The 24,140-nt window shown below is 40.1% G+C and overlaps 1 protein-coding gene across 3 annotated transcripts in view; it reads right to left on the reverse strand.

Annotated features, from left to right (window-relative positions):
* The window catches only part of cemip (cell migration inducing hyaluronidase 1), a 147,149-nt gene that overhangs the window by 81,733 nt on the left and 41,276 nt on the right, over nt 1-24,140 (reverse strand). For all 3 annotated transcript variants that reach the window (XM_014411347.3, XM_014411348.3, XM_014411349.3), the window contains exons 2-5: nt 10,026-10,211; nt 4,871-5,008; nt 2,792-2,930; nt 937-1,173 (exon numbers count right to left, since the gene is read on the reverse strand). In XM_014411347.3, the coding sequence (XP_014266833.3) occupies nt 937-1,173; nt 2,792-2,930; nt 4,871-5,008; nt 10,026-10,080 (569 nt within the window). In that variant the 5' untranslated portion in view covers nt 10,081-10,211. The remainder of the gene's footprint in view (nt 1-936; nt 1,174-2,791; nt 2,931-4,870; nt 5,009-10,025; nt 10,212-24,140) is intronic.

The raw sequence follows: 24,140 nt of genomic DNA on the forward strand, positions 1-24,140 counted from the left end.
ACCAGCTCCCAGTTTCAGAAGACAGACATCCTCTCTACTTTTAAGAGTTTTTGATGAAGCCCATGGTTAGGGATGGATTAGTGACCTTAAACCCTGGACCCGGTTTCTTCTTTATTCATCTCTGGCTTTCTTTCACAACATGTCTTTTTCCTGCCTTCCCCACTTCACCCTCGACCACTCACACATCCCCTCCATGAGCCTTACTCTGCTGGAGGTTATATCCTGTTAAAAGGCAGTTTTTCTTTCCCACTGTCACCAAGTGCTTGACTTGTTTCATTGTTCTCTGTAGGTTGACTGTGGTTGTGATTTGGACCTATATAAATAAAACTGAATCAAATTGAATTCAAGGACAGTAACTGTGGTCTTTATTCATCAATGTCACCACCAAACATGAAAATCATTGTCACTGTATAGAAAAAGAAACTCTGTTTCAGCCTTTCTGACTGCCAAAGTGCATTTCTGTGACAGGAATGGCAGTTGGTAAGACTTCACTCATGAAATGAGAATTTTTTGATGTTATGTTTTAGCATAAAATGTCCGTTGTAAATGACACTTTTGAAATAAATGTTACTAAAGAGTCATGATAAATGACCCTTTAGTAACAACTGACATTCACTGGTAACAATCTCTCTTCGAAAGAGGGCTGACACTAATATTGCTCAATAATATATTTATGTCACTTTACTGGACCTATTGACCTGATGGCTGAATAGATTTTATTATTAATGAAAGGATATTAAGCATGTCATTGATTTCTAAATGTAATATCCGTCTGTAAAACACCGTTAGATTTATTAAGAGCACATTTGTCTACTTCATTACAACCCTTCATTAGAAGCTTATGATCTGACAGTTACCAGATCATTACTTCTCTAATTAAGTCTCCAGATTTTACTGCAGCTCTGATGCAGCCCTTATGTTCAAGAGGAACTTCACCTGTCATCATGCAGCACCTCCCCTGTCTTGGGGTCGATTACGTGGATTATGATGCCTCGATTCCCCCAGCTTCTTTGGAACAGATAGTTGTTTTGACTGCTCTCTCTGGGATGGAGGGTCTTGTTGAGGAATGTCCAGGACAGCTTCCTTTCTCCGTGAATCTCCAGTGTCCCCCCACTCCCCACGCCAATGTACTTCCTCCCAAAGTAGCTGTGCTCCTCATCGCTGTCATCCAGTCTATGGACAAGAATGGAGAATGATAAATGTTTGGACAGTATGCCAGTTTTCAAGTGGCTTTGAGACACAGAGTGTCATGGTCCTTGGCCATGTTGGCCCAGTGTTCTTAGTTTCCTTGTATGTTTGTATTTTATTCCATGCTTCCCCTGCCCATTATGTCTAGTTCTCCCCGTGCTCTCTCTTCCCCCTGTGTGCCCTCTATGTATTTATGAGCCCTCGTCCCCTTTCGTGTTTATTCCATGTCTCCCCTGCCTGTTACGTTGGGGTTCTACTCGTGCTCTCTCTCCTCCTGTACTTCCTGTTTCACCTCTCCCGTCGGTGTTCAGTTCACCCCGCCCTGTCTCGTTATGATTATCAGTGTCACCTGTGTTCCCCGTGTGTTCCCACTTCCCTCGTTAACCCTCTGTGTATTTCTGTCTGCGTCTCCCTCTGTTCAGTGTGACGTCGTCCCTCATGCCGTGTGTGGATCTCCCTGTGTCTCTCTGTGAATTCTTAGTTTGTGGTTTCCCAGTTTAGTTTAGTTTAGTTTGTATTTTTGTTCTGCCAGCGAATAAAGCTGAGTTTTGAGTTCATTCCCTCGTGCCTGTGAGTCCTGCATTTTGGGTCCTACTCCTGCCTGCCGCACGGCGATTCGTGACACAGAGTGCACTTTAGTTAGCCTTGATGTCGGTTTATACAAACAAATTATTGCAGAATAATTATTAAGAGTTTGTTTTCTTTCTCTTCCAAGAATTAAAAAACCCAAAAATCTTTTATGTGTGTCAGTTTTGTTAGATAGTTGGTCTTAAGGAGAGACAGAAGAATCAAATAACAAGAGAGCACAAGTCCTGTACAACAGGCTGTGACTCGTGATTACTTTACCTAAAAATTTGTCTGTTTTATTAATCTAAATTAATTTTTAGAAAAAATTCCGTTAGAGTTTGTGTCTGATTAGGTGAAAACTATGCAGTCAAATTCATGAAACCTGATGAAGACAACAAAGATGGCATCAATTAATACTTTTTAATAACCATAACAGGTATTAAGTAAATGAGTAAATAGATCTTTTATTAACAGCAAAATGATAATAAATATTTTTCTTACTAATCACAAGTAGTCTAATATGATAATGTTTGTCATTAGTTTGTGTGCAACAACAAATTCACTATTTAATACGCTATCATCACTGATAACAAAAGACAACACATTGGGATATCGAACATATTTGTTTATTACTACCGTATGTTGAGGTCGTTCTCTGTTAAAAGTTTCATTACTGGTCTTATTCTTCTGCTGCCTCATTCTACCTTCCCGTCACAGTCACGTGGCGTCACACGAGCCTCAGTCAGTCCCCTGATGTGTGCGTCACAAGAATTCTCGGATGGGTCTCAGGACCAAGTCGCTCCATTTTAACCAAACCACAATCCTTTCTTTACCACTCAGTTTACTTTTAGTCTTGTGATTCACACTGCTACCTTCTTCCAAACAAGTATAATCACTGCTTTTTAAACACGGTGTATCCACCAATTAGTAAACGTGGTAAAAATCTTACACTTACTTTTTTTCTTAACAGTAAATACCTAATAACTCATTTTTAACAAATAGTGTTTTTATTCTGCTACGTTTTATAAACCCTCACCTTCCAAATAGCAAGATGGTGAGGTTGCCTTTATAAGGACAGTCTGGGCTTCCAATGTGCAGCTCCCCCTTGTTCCCAATCAGAATGTGTTTTGTCCGAAGCAGTATAGGCCGGTTGGTGTCAGCAATCACCAGCTTTCCTGTGGGGAAGAGAGGAGGGTGGGTGAGTGATGAAGCCTCCTGGCAGGTCTTTCATGCCCCTGTGCCCACAAACTCCTTCTGTCTTCCTACCATTTATGGCCCTGAATTCAGGCTTTCCACACAAACACATACATGGATGTAGCTTGACAGCTATCTCTTTTACTTTGTCTGTAGTTCAATGATTTCAGCTCAGTAGTAAATAAGCATTCAGTGATACATCCTGCATGTATTACTTCTCTCAGAACGACCGTAGCCCTTTGTTTACCACATTTCTGTCATTAATTAAAATGATTTCTTTTGCACAATATACTCTATATACTTTTCACTTTTTAATTAAATTCAGACCATCAAGCAATCCCACAGGGAACTGGGAAAAATGAAGAAGCTGCTAAGAAACTGCAACCATCAAATACCTGCAGAGTCAGGGACAATCAGCAACTACACTCTGCCAGTAATCAGATAACCTGCTGGAACAATCAGCTGGCCAAAAGAAGAGAAACAAGCCACTGACACCAAGACAAAGAAGCTCCTTACTATGCATGGAGGGTTTCACCCCAAAGCCAGCACCCTGAGTCTGTACGCTAAACAGAAGAAAGGTGGCCAAGGACTAGTGGATGTCAGAACTGCTAGCGAAGATAAAAGAACAAAGATCTATGAGTAAATCAGGAAGATTAATAGTTTTCTTAGTGAATATCTCAGGTAGCAGAAACGCAAGCAAGAGAAGGAGCAAGAAGAGGAAGCATCATGGAAGGACAAGCCCCTGTAAGGCTTCTCATTTGTGACCCCTGCACAGGGGCGTAAGTTCCAGGGGGGTTAGGGGGGTTATGACCCCCCGAACCAATATAACCCCCCAATAAAACTATGAATTATCTTGCATAAATAGGCTGTTGATTTTCTTTACTCATTTCAGGTATTACCAGCAAAATAGTCGCATGTTTAATCATCTGGGAATTTACCCACAAAGTTACGCTGATGCCCCTGCGTATCAAAAACCCAGGCAGTAGGAGAGCATGCTTTCCACTGAGGAGCAGTAGAAGGCCAGCAGCAGCTTCTGGTTCAAGTTACTCTTCCTCAGGACATGGAGAAAGTGCAGCTGCTGTTGATCCTGCTGTTCTTTACCAGGGCAATGGTGTTGTGAACGAGATCAGCAGAGATGAGACCAGGTGTCCAGAAATCTGAAGGTGGAGACAGATTCCACCAGTTCCCCATTTATAATGAGAGGGGAGGGGACCAGTCCGTGCCTCCTGAAGTCCATTATAAGTTCTTTTGTTTGAAGGATATTCAGCTTCAGGCTATTTTCGGAGCAACAGCCAGACATGTTTTCCATCTCTGCCCAGTACACTGTCTCACCTCCATCAGAGATGAGCCCTACCATGGTGTTGTCATCAGCATACTTGACAATGACGTTAGTTGAGGTGGGCTGGTGAGCAGTCATCGATGTACAGGGTGTATAGTAGGGGGTTGAGAATGTGCTTGGACCAACTGGTAGAGTGGCAAAATTTGTTGAGCTCCTCTGAGACTGAAGCTGCAGGTTTGGGGGGTTCTGGTAAGGGCTACGAGTTCAGTGACTGTAAATCCCAGTGTAGCTGCAGCCTTAGTTAGACTGAAAGACTTTTCCTGGAGTATTTCAAACACAGATAAGCTATGCCCCCCTACTCCTCACCAAAACACCTCACCTACTGCTCATATTACACAGTCCAAATGTTACTTTTCTCTGGTGGGTCTGTGTTGGGTTCAGCTAAATTCAAACCACAATCCCAAACCACTGCAACTATGGGACACCTTTTGTTATCTCTGAAGCATGTAAGAATCATGGTCTCTTTCTTCTTCCTTTCTCTTGCTAGTTTTCTTCCTATGCTGAAGCTTTTCTTCACCGGTCTCCTGAAATATCACTTCAGTTTAGAGAAAGATAAAGAGATGATAGATTTGTCCAGTTTACCTCCGCTGAGAATCTCAATAGAGTGGACAGTAGCTGAAGTTGTGAGAAGGACCGTGCTGTTATTACTGATCGTCACACGGTGGTCTTCACTGTGTCCTGGCATCCATGGTTGCAGTCCTGGCTCCTTATCTGGGCATACTGAATGACACAGAAAAAAACACCGTTAACTTTGATCAGCTCATCAGTCAATGAGATCAACATGTGTACATTTCACTCATGAAAAGATTTCAGAACAGTTGGTTCAGCATCATTTTTACATCCATGTTTAGGGACAAATATTGTACACTGTTATATACTGAATGTTTTTCAGTTACATTTTATAGACATCAAAAAATACAAACGTTTAAAATATACAGATGGCCAACAAAGCAGAGGAAAATGAAATATAGAGTTTCTTAGCACATCTTCAGTGCTCCCTAACATTGATTGTCCTTCTTTGGTGAAGCCCAGACTGACTTCCCTGCAGCAGAAAGAAGTGATGATGCTAGTCACAGCTGTCAGAACAAATATTGCTGTGCCCTCACATATGTGGATCACAGACTTTCATTGATTACAGATAAATATCAAATCTGAGAACTTTGTTGATTGCACCTTGTTTTTTGTATCCAACTCTGAAGCTGTGGGATCATTTCACAGAAGGACTATGTTGGTGCTTAAATGAAGGATGTCTCAGTTCCTAAAATTCACCAAGTGAAAGTGAAGTGAAAGATGGGGCTGCAGGTGGAGCTTCAACTGTAAATGCACAAGTGTATCTTTTAGGTGTTTTTACCTTCAGTGAGGCATGGCACACATATGGCTTTACAACACATGGTAAGAGAAGGACTTTAAACAGCTGATCCTTTTCATTCATGTTTTTTAAGTTACTTAAAATGATCAGGTTTTCTGCCCATCACTGTTTCAGTGTTCAAAAATAAATTCTTGTTCATAAGAAATATGTGTCTGTCATATTTCACAATGCTTTTCTTAATTAAATTTGTCTGTCCATGTGATAACACCCATTGGAAGTCAAAAAAGAATGAAAAGGTTCTATACCAAAAGAGCCAAGCTAGGACAAGTTCTTAAAAATGCAATCAAACAGGACACCACTGTAAGTGGATTAAGAGACAGCCCCAGGTCAGTGCCTCAGTCTTACAGCCCTTGCACATTTTTATTGGCCTGCAAAAAAAACTTTTTAATTTATATTTTTAAATATGAATGCAGTTATTATTATTGTATTTGTTACACTTTAAATCTGAAAAATAAAGACAATATGGTACAGCCTCCAATTTCTCAACAAGCCTGTCTTTTAAAGTGGCCTCTAACTATAAGCATTAAAAAATCCAGGTAAGTTGAAAAATCTTACCTGCTGTGGAGTTATTATGGAGTAAATTATTCATAGCCATGAAAATAAGCTTTTGTAACAGGCTGCAAACCCAGCAACATTGCTGGAAATATAGACATTAACATTACTCATGTTTTATTACACAGCCACACGGGATTGATGTTAGAGTAACAATGATCAAGTTAGGCCCGTGTGGCCTCCTACACATTGTTTCCAAGCAGCTCCCTCTTCTAAAGACGCTCAGACACTGAGTATGTCCAGTAGGGCTGCACGATTAATCGTTAGAAAATCGCGATCTCGATTCATACTTATGTGCGATCTCATTTCCAAATGACAACGATTTAAAAAAAAAAAAAAGACGACGATTGTACCGCATTTTGATCCGGGACGTACTCTGCATGAAAACAAGCACTCACTCTTCCTGCTCAACAAATGACGAGGGCGGAGCCTTATACCACATGATACAGAAGCTGTGCCGTGTGATGCTAAAATTAGCAGGAAAAAACAACGGAGAGCACGTCAGCGATGACGAGAAAGTGACAGGAGAAAATCCGTCCCGGTCAACCACCCAAACATCAATAACGGGAACCTTACACAGCGCTTCTCTATACCCGTCGACCTCCCGCAGGCACAAAGAAATTACGGAGGCTATCACTTATCACCTGACCAAAGATATGGCTCCATCAACACTGCAAAACGAGGGATTTAGGAAAACGATCAACACCCTAGACAAACGCTACACAGTGCCGTCCCACAACTATTTTTCTATTGTTGCAGTACCTGCTCTATACACGCAGCGTCGAGCAACGGTGGAGACGGAATCTCAAGCAGTACAACATTTTGCAGCAACAACAAAACGTGAGACATTTGTTGTTTTTATGTTTATTTATTGTTTTTATGTTCAGTCTCAACTGTTACGAAGTTGATGTGCAGTTAATAAGTGCAATAAATATTTATACTGGAAAAGAAAATCTGAGAGAATCGTGATCTCAATTCTAAGCCAAAAAATCGTGATTCTCATTTTATGCAAAATCGAACAGCCCTACTGTCCAGTAATGCGAATTCTTCTGAAGTACATCCTGTTGTGTACTATATGGGAGAAGGCCACTTTGGCATCAGCGTCCTCTACTACATGATATCTCATTGTCATTCACATTCTGAATCATTAAAGTCCATCTCCCATATATTTTTCAGGTCATACTGGTTATAAAACCGACTGCAAACAGCAATATTGGCAGTTGAATCCAGCTGCATTAAATGGTGAACCAGGACATAAGACTAAAATCATTCTTCATCAGTCATTCTTTGCCTGCCCACTAATTCATAGAAGAAAGAACAACTAAACTAAACTAAAAAAAATTCAGATTACTTCCAGTTATGCTCACGTATCATGATGTCACCAAATTCCTCAGAGTTCGAGCCGCTCATTGATATGCAGCACCATTACTAAGCCTCTAATAAAAAGTAGATCTGCATCAGATTGGAGAGCTCTTATGGTTGTGATGAGAAAGATTTTCTCCGTTTGCAGTCTGACTAAAGCTGCATTAAAAAAGAGCCATGAAGAAAGATGCAGATACGTGTGTTAAGTTTAAAGTGGAAGAACTTTTGTAATGCTTTAGGCACACTCTCACACACACACACACACACACACACACACACACACAAACACACACACACACACACACACACACACACAATGTTGGGTCAGGATTGGTTGTGACCTTGCTTGGCCCAATGCCTTTGAGATAAAGAATTCTACTTTCTCGTACAAAATCCAGGTAAACACAAGCCTGTAGTGTGTGTGTGTGTGTGTGTGTGTGTGTGTGTGTGTGTGTGTGTGTGTGTGTGTGTGTGTTTAGACGTCTTTGTGATACTTGTGGAGACCAACTGTCCCTTATGGGGACAAAACGCCCGTCTCATTGAGTTTGAAGACATTTTTGAGGCTCAAAATGTTGTTTTAATGTCAGGTTTAGGGTTCAGGCAAAGGGTCAGGGTTAGGCATTCTGTTCTGATGGGTAGGGTAAGCGGCTGGGGAAAGCATTATGTCAATTAGATGTCCTCACTAAGATATGAAAACGAGTGTGTGTATGTGTGTGAGAGAGAGAGATTGAATGTCTTTTCTTTCTGTCCACAGGCATGTACGCAGAGTGTATGCGCATGCATATGTCATACATGTGCATGCACTGTATTTTACTATGTGTGAGGAAGGGGTTGGTGGAAATCTTTGGTTATTTAATTCAGCGTCCCTAAATCATCCAATTTTGCTGCTCAGTTCAGTCAAGCCAAACAACAGCTCTCCTCTCACTGCCTCCCCCGTTCCTTCTCTCCCAGTCTGGGACATCAATCTGATGAAAAACATTAGCATCCATCAAACCTCTTTAGCTGTAAATCCACAAGTTGATAATAGTATTCTTGCAGGTGAACATCATAGATCACAGTGCTTCCTGCTGATTGATTTCACTACAGCCAGCACTTGTTATTTTATCTTTGTTCTGCACATCTGTTATTTTTTCTTTAAGCATGTATTTACATCCATTAGTATGCCAAAGAGGGACGGTGTCTGATGAAATGTATGTTTTAGAAATGCTATTGTGTAGCTCACTTATATTACCACGTTACACAAAATGTTCATATTACCTGTCAGTGCCACAGAAAAAATGTCATTTCAAGTCAATTAAGAACGTCATGATGATGAAGGAAGAAATTCTCTGGTTGCTTTTAGAGAAAGGGATGGATCAGCTGATAAAATGTTCCTACGCTGACCCTGAAGAATGGGGAAAACACTGCACAGAACAGTGCAAGCATCAGTGTCAATATCCTTTATACTGATTAAGTCAGAACTATAAATAGCATGAAATGAAAGAGCTGGGGTGGAGATGAGGTGTAGCGAGTCCATGCTGACTGCAGCAGCTTCAATAGCATCCCCGAAATGGAATTTGTCAGTAGGTTATCACTCAGACAAGCTGATATGTCCAGATTACCGGTTGATTTGTGGCCTACCACAAATATGCTCAATTGTCATGAAAATAAAAGGAGAAATTAGGTTTTTCTGTTGATGTATTTCATTTGGGCACCGGAGAACTGCTGTAGTCCAACACATCTTTCTGGCTGTTACGGTCACAGTCGGGCAGACTCACGAGTAGAAAAGATTTGTCTTTAAATGAAAACAGCATGCAATTTCCAAATCCAGCTCAAAGAGAGCAACATTAGTATTCTGTCAGCGGCAGAGCGGCTGGTCTTCTTTCCACCTTGTCAGTCTATGTGTGTATGCAGGGAGGTGTTCATGGCAATATGTGGTCCTGGGGACATTAGCCCACAGACCACTATGTAAGATCCACTGTAGTCCAAAAGCCAAAAGGCCGGGAAGATTCAACAACATAGCAGAAAAAGCATGAAAGCAGGAACTGGGGTGGAAATGGGTTGCAGAGGCAGCACTAACACCATATTCTAACTCATTTCATAATAGTTTTCATGTCTGCTTCGACATGAAAATTATTGTGACTGTGACATCTCAGACTCGGTTAGCATGTTAAAGTTCATGACAGTGCAATTAGACTGAGCAAATATGGCTTGGTTAGAAAAGTCGTCAAGTGATAAAAACCTCTTTTTAAAAAAAAGAACATGGCAGCACATCTTAGGTTTCAAAGGTTATATCAGAATATACCAAACGACTTCTGAAACATGTTCAATTAAATTTGTGTGAAAACATTCTTACCCTATACAAAAAACACATGCCTATGCAAATTTACCATAAGTTTCATGAAACGTGCACTTCCCACTGTGGGTAAGTACATACACACACACTCAGACACAGAGTAAATTGGCTTTTCTTACCTGCGTGGATGGTCGGGAGCAGCAGAGCTGCCAGGAACACGACGCACGTCTTCATCTCTCTCAGCCTGCCGCTGACCAACTTTGCACCTGAGGCTTTCAAAGGCTGCGGCAGACCTCCCAGTGGGCTTCAGAGGTGGTTTCAGAGTACCAAGTGCCAAGTTCACAGAGGGAGGCCACCAAAAGCACCTACAATATCACATTGAAATGCAAAGGGATCAGTCAGACATGTACAAATAGACAAAGATTGAATGAACAAACCTGTAATGGAACATCACACGCTATCCACATTTCAGGATAGCTTTGTCATACACTTTATTTAGCATTTCAGAACATTTGATTTTTTTTTTACTATGTCTTACAGGGTTATGTAACTTCATATAGCTCTGTTAACGATATACTGGATAGTTTTGTAAAGTAGAAATAAATCACATTCACTGTTGCTGCTATTTTTCCTTCAGTTTTCATAACTGACTGCAGCAGCCACTGTCTCACACTATGCTATACTTTAAATCCAGCTCTCTTTGATCAGTGCATTTCCATTGTTGCCCAACTCAACACTAGACGCTCTGTGCGCATTCACTTGCTCATTTTTACAAACACTTTGGTAGAAAAGGTTCTACACTGTGAATAAAAAATACTGTTCGTTTTCTTAGGAAATGTTTGGACAGACACAGACAGCACAAGTGAACTGTGGGAGGATCTGCCATTTTGCCATCAGATTTACGGTGGCATTCCCAGGTGTCCTAAAAGTGGTACCAGCATCCACAGTCTCCCCATCCATAAAGAAGACTGCCACAGCTGCTGCACAGGGATACAACCGCATCCTAAAAATATGCTGCAACATTTTGCATTTTCAGTTACTTATTTAATATCTGTGCAATGTTCACTGCAGATTAATTAATGGAAAGTGTGTTCTGTTTTTGAAAAAAAGTCACTTAATGACAAAACACAGTATCCTGATGCTTTGATTAGATTTAATTAGTTCATGCTGCCATGTGGGAAATGCAGCAAGATGCTGTGAGCATAAAAGAGTGCTATAATAATTAATCATCATTTATTTTATCTTATAATTAGCTTGCTGTTTGTCTATGGGGGACACAGTTAGTGTGACTTTCTCAGTGCAGTCAGCTATGGTACACTGGCCGACGATGAGCTCTGAATCACTGTTCACAACAATGCTAACTTAATGAACTATGGACTCAGTCTGTTTGCTAGACTTCATTTTGTTAATGCTACTTATTTCCTTCCCCTTTTTTCAAATATACTTTATCAGTGTCCAGTATGAATGAAAGATTGTGAAAATGCTCTGCCATTCGTCTTGGCTGTATTCATGTGTGCGCTCACAGCAAACATTTCTCCCAGGTTTCCTCCCCTGCGTATTAGTGTAATATGTTTATCTTGTCTGGCAGCAAATAATTAATGATGAGGCGGTTGCAACAAAAGGAAAATAAAAGATTGTTTTTCTTTCTTGCGAGGAGCCCATTTAAGCAAATATGAGGTTTGTGGCTGTCATAGTTGAACAACAAAATTTCCATGTGGAAATCACTGTTTATTTAATCTGGCCTCTAATCTTGCTGTGGATACAAGTGGCAGAAATGAGCTTTTTCCGAAGGGTGGCTGGCTTTCTCTTTAGAGGTAAGGTACCGGTACTGATTTTCAAGTATAAGGGTAATGTGCAGAACTGCATCAGCTACAAAGGGAAACAACTGAGGAGCCCTACTGTTATGCTATGGGAAAGACTTGCTGAAGCTAGGTTAAGAAGAGAGGTGTTGATCTGTGAGCAGCGGTTCCGCTTCGTGCCAGAACAGATGCAATGTTTTCTTTGGGAAATACATTTGCTGTCAGTTTGTCTAACCTACGGGACTGTTTCGTTTCCTAGTGACATCACTGCACAGTTTTATTTTTAGAAATGAAAGTCTTGTCTCCATATTAACCGAATCGTCTCAAAATCTTTTGTTGTAAATGTAAGTCATACGTAACTCAAATCTAAGTTTTCACTTGTTGAAAAGATAAGCATGGAAAAATCACATCAGAATGTTTTTTTATTCCACTAAAAAGACAGCACTACCTGAATCTGAATGCACAAAAGATTCTTCCATTTGCAGCTGAGGGTATAGTATATTTGGGAAACATTATCATCAGCAGTGCAATACCACACAAGAACAACAACAATAATAACATCATAAGTAAGAACAGATGTGTTATACCATCATAAATTGTGCAAGTTGTCAAATCCAATGCGATGCATTATAGTAAAGTTGCTTGGTGGATAAGGGGATTTACAGAAGTAAATCAAAACCAGTTGTTTAAAATAATGATTTAGTGCATAAGTGAGACCCTGTATGTGCAGCAGTTTTTAAACTGCATTTATTATTGTGACTGTGCAATCTAAATACTCCTCGAGGAGCTGGACTGATGCACACTTAAGACGGTGTAGAAGTTCATATAAATGAGCTTGCAGAGCTGTTCAGATTACCCTTTAGTTTGTGTTCTCGTTGATGCATTGAGTGTGAGTGCCTCATGAGTGAGTTCACATGCTGTCTTCTCTAAGGACTAAAAGGCTCCTGACTTGGCAGTGAAAACAGGTTCAGTGCATGTGTTTCTGTTAGTAGTACTCTAGAATCAAACGGGGGGTCTGAAAAAGCTCCAGTACCATGATAAGACAAAAAAAAACAAGTAAATCCCATAGACTCTCATGTTAATATGCATGTTTACAGCCTAGGTCAAAAACAGTTTCAACTTCCCATGGGAGCTGATTTTTCTCATAACTCACCCCTCTGGATACCAGTAAGGCTTAAAGTTAGGGCCATGATCACTTAGATTGGGGTTACTTAGCAAATCCCCATCTCATTCAAATTTTGTAACTTCTGGTTTTAAAGAACCAATACGGTAACTGCCAAATGGTTAGTGAGGATTGAAAATGTGGAGAACAGAACCTGATGGGTGGGTGAAATAGAAAGAGGTATGTAAATCAATCTTCTACATACAGTCCATGCTTTAACTTGAGCCTTACAAGCTACTCTTCTAAGTACAGGACATGCTACTTGATTCAAATTATGAGGTGTGGAATCTTACAGAAGTTATTATCAGTCATTTAAACCTAACGGTATTCTCACAAAAATATCAAATAGAACCAATTAAAATCCAGCCCAATGCTAAGGCCAAAATGAACAGCTGTGGTCTGTATGGATAAGAGGCTTTCAAATACAATAGAGCTGCCTTTGTATTACCTAGCCCAAGAGATATGAAAAACTCTGAAAACTGTGATTTAAATTTCTACCTCCACTTTATCAAAATGAAAACCTTATGATAGTAAGCGGTCAGTAACCACTGACAAAAGTGAACTTCTCAGCTGCAACTCTAGCACATCTGATATAACAGATGGCCATTTGGATGCAAAGGTACAGCATTTTTGTCAGCTTTTAAGTAATGTATGTTCTATTTGTATGCATCTTTTAGCAAACAATATTGTACACAACACACTGTACACTATTGTCATTTATACCAAAGGGTCTACAAAGAACAACTTAGAACAGTGTTCTGACACTTTCATTTAATTAATAATTACCGTATTTTCTGCACTATAAGGTGCACTTAAAATCGACAGTGTGCCTCATAATCCGGTATGAATTCTGGTTGTGCTTAGTGACCTCGAACCAATTTTATGTGGCACACGGCGCTCAAAAATTTGTTTTGTTACCACTAAATTTAGCTACGAAGCCCCACCGCTTGATGGATTGTCGGAGCATTACGGTTACTGTAGTCAGGAGCCTTGCGGACTCGGAGTAATCTGGGTCGAAAACTCCGTCAGCTTCAGGTCCCAAAGTCAAACAAACACTGCGGCATCACTGAGAGTTAAAAACTGTCTAAATTCTTTCATCTTTAATAAAATGATCAGCGTTGCTGCTTTACCAGGTATAACAATTAAGTTTAACATCCAGGCATCCATGAAAACAGGATTTATTAAATTTAATGGAGTTAGAAGTTAGCAGGAAGTTAGCTCGCTAGTTTCCATCTAAGCACGATATAGCACGTTCTGACTGAGAGATTTATGAAAGAATTCAAACGTACAGCTCTGCTATCACTTCCAACATAAATGAAGACAGAAAACTAAACAGCAGTGACGTTTGTAGGGTTACTGAAGTTGGGCTAGCTGCTATATAATGATGTGCTACGTGGTGGCTAGCGACACAGCTATGTTAGCATAACATAAACAGTGAAGCTGGAGGATGAACGCTAACTTTTTTCCACTTGATGAAAGTTAATGTGAGGGTTCCTGATGGTTAGAGACAAATGCATGGCAGGATGCTGTAAATGGACCAAACTTCAGTCAGGAGAACAACTGAGATAATCCATCCACAATACGAGGATGGAGCAACCGAGCCGAATTCAACATTAATGAATCAATGGTGCGGAAGTGAAGAAAGCAAGAAGAATGAGTTGAGTAAAGTTTGACTTATCTGATTGTTTAGTTTTGCTTAATGCGCCTTATAATCCGGTGCACCTTATGGTCTGAAAAATACACTAAATCTGACAGAAAGACTTATTAACAATACTGTAGAGAGTTAATTTTTCATGTAACTGCTGCTGCTTCCACCTGAGACCTTAAAGTTACTTGCTCAGGAACAATGTTCCCTCTAATTTTTCATGTGTCTGAACAAACACACAAACTCCCTGAGCAGTCCCGTACCATAAATAAAACACCGAGTTGTATTATGAGTATGAATCTGTAGTCTGGGAGAGAGTCTTTAACTCTCTGTCAGCAAAATACAGTATATAAAGACCAATGTTGGCAATTAATTATATAGTTACTTCTTCAAAAAAGGTAACTGAGTTTTTTGCAGCTGTTTACCTAAAAATGCAGCCAATGTGTTTTTTTAAATAAACATTTAACACTATTTACAGAACAATCAGCTGTTCTGCATCAAATTTGATGCCACACAAATTATTTGTGCCACTCCAAAACATAATTTCTCTGCACTATGAGATGAAGGAGAACAACAGCCTGATACCTGCAGGCCTGACAACAGCAGATGTATCACTGCTGTAACACCTGTAACACTCAGCAGTCGCCTCATTGTTCTGACACACACAACAACACTACTGACTACACTACACACTAACTACACAAGACAACACACTAACTAAATCTCTCACATCTCAAAACACGCCGTCACTCCTAAAACTTCCCCCTTCCTAAACAACTAAATGCCATGTTGCCATACCATTTTTTGATTGGTCGACATGGTACATTTTTCCACCAATAGGAAAGGCTGGGGTTTTTTTGTTTTTGTTTTTGCTCATAGGCGGAGAGTGCCAAATGTTTCCCGTGAATTGTGCCATCTGTGACGGCTCACATCTCCAGTGGTTGTACACGTTGTCATTAACGTGGCTTCACTCCACATCAGCCACGCCGTTTGCTCGCTAAAACACCGGTGTCGGCACATAAGGACGCTGTCATGGCCTGTCAACGACGTTGATTAGCTGCGTATATACGAATGTGAATCGCATCATTGTCTGGAGCAGCCAGTCACTGATCACTTACTGACTCACACTGCAGAACAGAATGAATTGTTAACATATTTATTTTAATTTCAATTCAGGTTAGATTTTTTTTGTGCACAAAGCAGATTTTCTGTGCGCGGAGACCGTGCCAGTGCGTGATTGCGCAGGTGTGCAGCTTAGAGGGACCACTGCTCAAGAATAAGGAAATAATGTTATACCCCATTTCCCTTGTACCTGCAACACACCCTTCATCCCTACTCACCCCTATTATGTGTTCATGGACAGTTGACAAGGGACTGCAGGGGAAGAGGGTTTGTTTTGTGTTTTTAGCACAGGAATGGAAAAAGACCATGGCAGTAAATGCTAATATTTAATAATAAAAATAAATAAAAAATAAATAATTGTTTCTCCTGTTCTCAGCTTTAGTGACATTATTAACCCTTTCATGCATGCATTATGACAACCTCAATCTGGATTTTTTTTTTCTCAAGTATTTTTATTCATCTTTAGACATGAAAAAAGATTTTTGAACTTCAGTTTTTAAACATGTACTTTTCAAAAAGTGTTTTACATGTCCACTTATACATGTCCACTGGCTGACAAGTGGGTGGCAGGGTATGGAGTGACACATCAGTGCCCAATGGAGTGGTTTATGTACAAGTACACCATCAACACTGACACGAATACAAGAAAACAGCTTTTGAATAGCTGTCCACTGTAGTGACCACTATGTGTGAAAGGGATAAAGCATATTGTCAAGAATTGTGACATACAGCTAAGTGGAAAAGCTATTTGCTATTGCGCTGCTCAGCTTTTAGCAAGGTTAGTAATTACACTTGACCTCCTATTCAGTTGACATCCATGTTCTAGCTGAGCAAAACTTGTTTTAAAAGAATAAAGGCTCAAGTGGAAATGGATTCACATCGCGATACCACTTGTAGAACAAAAAGAAAAGAAAGCAGGAAACGAAAGGCAGCAATATGGAGGTGATGAAAATGAAGGTGGTTTTAAATCCAGTGGTATTGTTTCTCCAGGGCTGGCTCCTGCTGTTGTATTCCTCTCCAAACAGCAGTCAGCCTTTGCAAAAGCCTTATTGTTGCACTGCTTTGTGCTGGCTGACAGAAAGTGATTCGCACATTCATCACTTACAGCCTTTTGCGTGAAAGACATGAACATAAAGGAGGAAAGCCACAAGGGAAAAGAGCATGTCATTAAACAGTGTATCAAAAGAATAGAAAATGTGCCCTGATGCTGGAGAGTTTTTAAGCAAACAAATATTTTCCATGCAACCTCTCTCCAAGGAAGACAGACGGCTAGTTATATAACTTCAGAATATTAACAAAACGTTTTTAATCATGTGCTCATCAAGGGAGAGTCAAAATAAGGGCAAAAAGATGCATCACAACAGGGATCAGTGGCAGATAACTATTAAACCTGAAGAGGCCTGAATGCTGAGAACGTTTTCAAAATTCCATGAAAAATATATGTAAACCTTTTTTAGTGTCTTTTTATTTTTCCTTATAGCATCACAAGTTATTACCATCAGGGGGACAACGAGAAATACCCACAAATCTATCACATTGTAACCATAAAATCATGCATCCTGCTCAGAGTGATGTCAAGCTTAAACAACAGCTGCTCTCCTTTTCTCTTCTCAAATTGTGAGCATACATTTGTTCACAAGAATGAGTAACCATGGTTACAGGGAGACGCTCTGTCACTCTGCAATTCTTATGATTCCTTATAAACAATCTGTGGTTTTTATTTCCATGCATGACAAATTGGCCAAAGAACGGCAGGAGACAGATGCTGTCCAGTGTAGCAGGTGATTTATTTATCATCATTGTGACCAAAATTATTTATAAAAATAAGAAAAGCTTAATAACTCCAAAGTTAACTTGGTACAAATAAACACAACTGAACTTAAGCCAACCAAAATGACTGTCACATGCACTCAGCTACACTAACCTGGTCCTCCTCTCTCAAACACCTGAGTTCTTCTGCTTCAATACTCTACCCAAAGCTACCCAACCACAATGTTCTCCTGTGGAATATTCCATTCAATGGGTGTTACTAAACATTACAATCATAATCAAACACTTATGATGCTACGCTGTACCAGCAATAAAACACAATTCAAAGGTATAGCCATTGCATTTTACAACAGTACATATAACTCTCAAGCAAACAAACCCCTAAAACTGATTTTGTTTGCTTGAGATCATCATCCCCCCTCTTCACCCGGTCCCTTCCTGTGACATCAGCACTAGGAAGCTATAAATACAGGAAGTGAGGCAGCACTTCCTCCCTTTGCTCCTGGAACACAGGTAAGTAAGGTGAGCTCTAACAAAGCAAACTGGACAAACTAACAGTTGAAATAAATAAAATGTTAACTTAACAAACTTGTCCAAGTTAATTTAAACCGAGATGTTATATTAGGTAATCTGTAAAAGTGGAAAACATAAACAAACCTGGGATAGTAAGTGTTTGCGTTACTACAGAATAAGGATTAGGTAAATCAAAACAACAATCTTAACTAAGAATAGCAAGCCTGGGCGAATGATGCTGTCACGCATTTTGTCGCAATGCAAATTCAAGAATGTATGTACCTGATTGACACACAGTGAAGAAGTTATACTGTGTTTATATGGTGTATATGTGGGCTACTGGAACAAGAAGGCACATGTGGGAAGAGATGAAAATAGGGCGCTGTTGGACTGCTACTACGCAAGTAACCCCAGCAGGCGGGGTTACACGAATAGGATGAAGGAACTATGGAATCATCGATACCCAGCAAAACAGTAGTTCAGTGTTCCATCATTTCATTATTAAATGTGGCCTACCACTTTTTGGCTAAATTGCTGCTCTTACTAATCACTTCCACTTTGTTACAAAACCACTAAAGGTTGAAAAATAGTTCAATGTGAAATATTCAGTAGGAAAGAAAGTTAATGACTAGACTTGTTGCACAGGTGCCATCCTATCATGGTACCATGCTGGAATTCACTGAGCTTCTGGGAGTCATCCATTCTTTCACTAATCTGTGTAGAAGCAGTCTGCATGCCTAGGTGCATGACTTTATACACCAGTGACCGTGGAAGTAATTGGTGCAGCTGAATTCATTGACCTGGATGGGTGATTGAATACTTTTGGTAATATAGTGTAAAAATGCATTTCCTGTAGTGAAAATCTAAAAGGAAATGTCAGCTTTTTCCACCTATTGTTTCATATGAGAAACCATAAATCTGGTTACTGTAAACTGCAGACATTAACATATTTGTGGGGACGAATGGATCATATTTTGCTTAGGGCACATGGAGAGCCTAACTCGGTGCTAAAAATATGTATATCATTAGCAACATCCTGAGGTCTGCAGTGACAATGGGTAATATGATTCACTCAGCAGTCAGCCAGTTTTGATAGCAGACCTGCCTCAACACACATTCTAACAGGCGTGAGGGGGTGGAGCAGGTATGGATGCGTGTGTGTGTGAGTGAGTTCAGACTGGATTCGTTTGCAGGAAAATAAGTCGCACATTAAGTGTTCAGTGCAAACAAACACGCACAGGAATCCTTAACTTCAGGACCTTACACTGACTGACAGTAATTTCCTGTCACCACAAACCAATCATCACTAAATACTAAAAGGTCTAGACATTAAAATTTAATGAAGAACTTGTTATTTCCCCATATAAGGAATACCCATGCCTACAATGTTAGTCTTCACAACACAAGTAATATGATAAATATGATGATTTTTGTATACATTTACCCATGAGCCAATGTTGCATGACGTTATGTGAAATAGTATTAATTAATACATATTCAGTGCTATAGAATAATGTGCAATCAGTACTTGAACTTACACATTTCTTGTTAGCGTAAGCATTGTGTAGCAGGGTGTGGTTTGCTGCTCAGCTGCAGGGGACGGGTGGAGCAGTGGGTTCAGCAGAGGACAAACACTGGCTGCTTTACGGTAATCTTGAATGAAAGGGAGTGATTTATAATAGAGAGGAGCCGGGGGGAGATGACTTTAATGAATTTAGGAGTGTGCATGTATGAGACTGTCAAAAAGCTTTGAGGAAATTAGTTTGAACTTGGACAACAGAACTGGGTGAGAGACTTGAAGAAGTACAGACTTGAACTGTGACCTGATGCTGTTTATCTTTCCAGTGAAGAAATCAGAAATGTTTTTGCAGTAATTAGAGGACATGGGAGGGAAAACGGATTGAGGAGGATTAGGGAGTCTGCTGATGGTTTCAAACGGGAATCCTTGGGTTATGTTTGTTATCGTAAAGCAAACTAGCAACATATGATGTTTCCACAGTTGACAACTCGACTCATCTTTTCAGATTGGGTTGGCTGTTCCTCTCAATACATGAGAGGAGCACAGAAAGGAATTGGCAAGAATACCAGAGGTGCAAAACACCAGCTACTGGTAGACCGAGCAGTCAGCCGAGACTGCAAGACCAGGCTGACCAACCTGCACTGCCTGGACTGATTACAAGAAGGCCCATGACATGATGCCCCACACGGGGATCCTGGCATACCTAGACCAAGATCAACATAACCCTAAACACCCTTATTTAATCTTTAGGCATTTGCCATTACTTCTCAGTGATTACATAAGAGCCAAAGGGCTGTGGTCATTGAGTGACTTTGGGTTTTGTTTGTCAACTGCACAATAATGCACTTTTTCCAAATGCAAGGAACCCTGTTGTGACAACATGACCAGCACCCACGTGACGAAAAAGAAAATATTAAATCTGCTAACTCATAAGCACAGTTAGTAAGGATTTGCCCTCCAATAACATTAGGACCAGACCTTTTCCTGTCCTTCAGACCTCTGAAAAGTTTCAACATCTTATCCTTGATAACCTGCACACAATTTTTTAAAAAGTCCGTAGACGAAACAAACTGTTCAAGACTAAAATCATGGATTTTAAAACAACTGTAAAAGAAATTCTGTAAATTAGAAAGTTCAAATTCTGACTTCAAATTGCGAGAAATGCAATCTTTCTCCAATTATGGGTGTCACACTGCCAGCTGTGACTTACCAGTACTGAGCATTATTTAATAATAATAATAATAATAATAATAATGGATTGCATTTATATAGCGCTTTTCGAGACCCTCAAAGCGCTTTACAATTCCACTATTCATTCACTCTCACATTCACACACTTTTCAACAAAGACTTGATATCTTACTTACTTGTTCAGGCAATTCCTTACTACGTGGAGTGCAGATACAAAGCTGACAGACCGCTGGTGCTCACAAGTAGTTTTATATTAATATTTATTCTTTACTGGAAATAAGATAAGCAATCACTTTGTTTGGCAGTGAGAGGCTAACTGATTCTGTTGCACAGGGCATAATTCTAATCATTTCTGTCTGTATACTTTGGAGCCTGTATTTTCAGCCTGGTACAGTGACTGGTGTATACTGCCAGGCATTCGCTTTTCTTCCCATGAGACCCTTGGGCTTCCTCGTGCTTTTTGTGTTTACATCTGCATGTCTTATTGCATTATCCATCATTTCCCTGTTTTATTTTGAAAAGTCAGAAACAGCAACATGAGAAACAAAGATTTAATTTCCTTTGAAAACATTCATGAGTGCTCGAAAATCAATTCTAGCTCTTAATATTTCTTCTTGTTTCTGAAACCTCCACTATGTTTAGCTCTGCCTCCCTACTTCCAGTTACTCTGGCTGTCCTAATTAGATTAGGTTTAGTTTCTGTGCCACCTCCGGCCAGAGCATTGTGTTTCATTCTAAACTGAAAACATTACTTAATGCTGACAGCAGTCTAATATTACTTTTGACTGACTGAGAAATGGCTTCAATGCGAGCAGACTGGCAGGTGCAGTTATCAGTCCTGGCTGGCATAGCACGTGGCCAGCAGGTCATTGCTGATGCGATAAATACATATATAAGAGATTTGTTTTAATCACTTTTTGCCATTAAGGAGAAAGTCTCTCACTTCATGAGAGGGGAAGTGAGAGACCACTGATGGAGTTCCTACTCATGGTTTCAAAAGAAGACGTGGTGCACCAAGACAGGCAGTCATACAGATATACAAGTGGTCCACGACTTTGTTCACCACGACAGAGTTCCCAAAGAGCAGACTACAGCAGCCAATCAATAGCCTCAAGCAGTGACACATTCACACATAAAAAAAGTTTTAACATTGGCCATATTCGGCACCACTATAGTCAAAAGAAGATTATTTCCATCTCCAGTAATTTATATGGTAGTATAGTGGTACAGTGGTCCCTTGTTTATCGTGGGAGTTACGTTCTAAAAACATGAACATTTTCACACTTTTCTCTCATGTTTAAATACTTTCACAGTTCAAACCTTCGTAGAAAAATAAGCCCAGTATTATAGAATGAAACCAAAGATCAAACCCTGTTTTCAGGTCCAGAACATGGGAACAGAGCAGCTGTGAGAGAATTCAACATAACAGTACAGAAGTGGAGAAAGCAAGAGGAATGAGTTGAGTAAAGTTTGACTTATCTGTTTGGATTTCACTTATGGTCTGAAAAATACGGTAGCTTCTACCTTCCTTTAGCATGTCCAGAAGTCCAACTTTTCATGCGATGGTTAGCACCTTCCTCTGCCTGTTGGGAGCTACCGCAGCTGCCTTTGACGGTCCAAAACGTTTCGTCGACATTGTTGTGTTTGTTGGGGAGAAAACTTACAAACATACAGCACTGCACTTCAGAGTCACACTGCTAGTGATCAAAGATTTATGTAAATTTCACAAGTTGAACGCATTCTGTGCGGGACAGCCAATCACTACGCAGAACACAATGCGCTGTTTAGGGGGGGGAGAAGCATGCAAAATTGCACAAAAAGATATCTGCGAAACAGCAAGGCCGCGAAAGGTGAACCGCGTTATAGCGAGGGACCACTGTTTAGCGATCTCCCGGGCGCTCTATAACATGTGAATACATGAAAAGATGCAAGTTGTGAAAACGGTACCAAGAAATCAGCACACAATAGAGAATAAAAGGTACACTGATTAAATCAGGTATAGCATGAAAATGGGTTGCAAAATGGCTTACAGATGCACAACAACTGAGAGCAGGCTAAAGTTGGTGAAATACTTCCCATATGAAACCTTCTACTTGGCTGAGATTGACTTTGTGGCCTGCTTTGCTTGGACAAAGTACATGTAGTCAACAGAGCAGTGCATTGCTAACAGCTATTACCACCAGTAGCATCAGATATCACCAAATCACTGAAAATCTTCCCCATCTGTGGCACTGAACCCCAAGCACATCCTAAATCACCACAAGTACCAAATCATAAAACTATCATAAAGCAGAGCTGTATCAGCTCCAGGAAGTCATAACAAATACATTTGGATTCTCTTTGAATCAAAATGAAAAGATTACACCAGAAAATAGTCACACAAGTTCAGTGCTGACAGGACAGAATCTATGGCAGATGTTGCTATAATTCAGCATGTTCACTCAGCACATGTCATTATCCAATCTGCTGAGCATCCTGCCCTGCCCTCTGTCACAATGATTTCTCTCTGCTGGAATGACAAATTCCCATTTCAATGACCTGGAAACCACCAGAATTTGCCTTCACTGCACATCCGCATTCATCCTGCTATAATATAAATGTCCCCCAAATCCTCTCTGGGTCTATTTGCTTCAATTCACTATGCTTTATTGGAATGAAATTAAACACCCTTCAACTAAGTTGGACAAATCGAATAGTCCATCTTTACACAAAGCACTGACAGTAAAAACTACCAAACATATCTATCAAGATTGACTTACAGCTAACATATGTTTTATTTAGAAACAAAGATTGTGTCACGATGTCTATGATATAACTCAATTTTTATTTGCAGAACATATGCTCATCAGTGCAAACACTTATATCAGTGCTGCTTTACCCCGACGTAAATCGATGCAAACCAAAAGCAGATCTGACATTAAAAATCAGCAAAGCAAACCGGACTATAACTCAAACCATACACACTGCAGGGCTCTGCACCTCAGGGAAACCTGGATATTGTTGAGTCTTGTTCCTGAGCATAGTGCCCTCGTTAGACACTGTCGTGGTAGCTGCTTTTCTTGGGATAGGTGCCTACAGTGTTGTCTCTTTCAGAGTGTAATTTCTGCTTATCGTGGTTCCTTGGTTGACGACCCAGTCTTTTTAGTTTTGTTTGTTTATGAAGTGATATGGAATTCTAGTTCTGTAGGGCTTCATCCCTGAGTATAGTATTATTTATTTCTGAGTTTGTTAACCATGTTTTTAGTTCAGTTCCTTGGTTGTTAGATCTCTGTCTCCAGGTGTCTGTCATTCTCTGTGTTCTTTCTCAGTTGCTGTATGTGTTTCCACTCTTGTCGTGATAATCCATGTGTAGTCTTGCTCCATGTTATTCTGTTTCCCCTTTTGTCTCCAGTCTGTCACATCTCCATGTCTGTTTATCCCCAGTCCCCAGAGTCAATTTCACGTGTCCTTGTCTGAGTCTCAGAATGGATGTGTAACTTCCTGATCTCGTGAGCATCATGTTTAGTTTTGCTTCTCCTGTGTCACAAGTTTGATTATGTCCTTTCTACCCTCATTCCCTCTTGTGTATATATCGT

This window comes from Maylandia zebra, linkage group LG1 (assembly GCF_041146795.1).
Source record: "Maylandia zebra isolate NMK-2024a linkage group LG1, Mzebra_GT3a, whole genome shotgun sequence".
Lineage (NCBI taxonomy): Eukaryota > Metazoa > Chordata > Actinopteri > Cichliformes > Cichlidae > Maylandia > Maylandia zebra.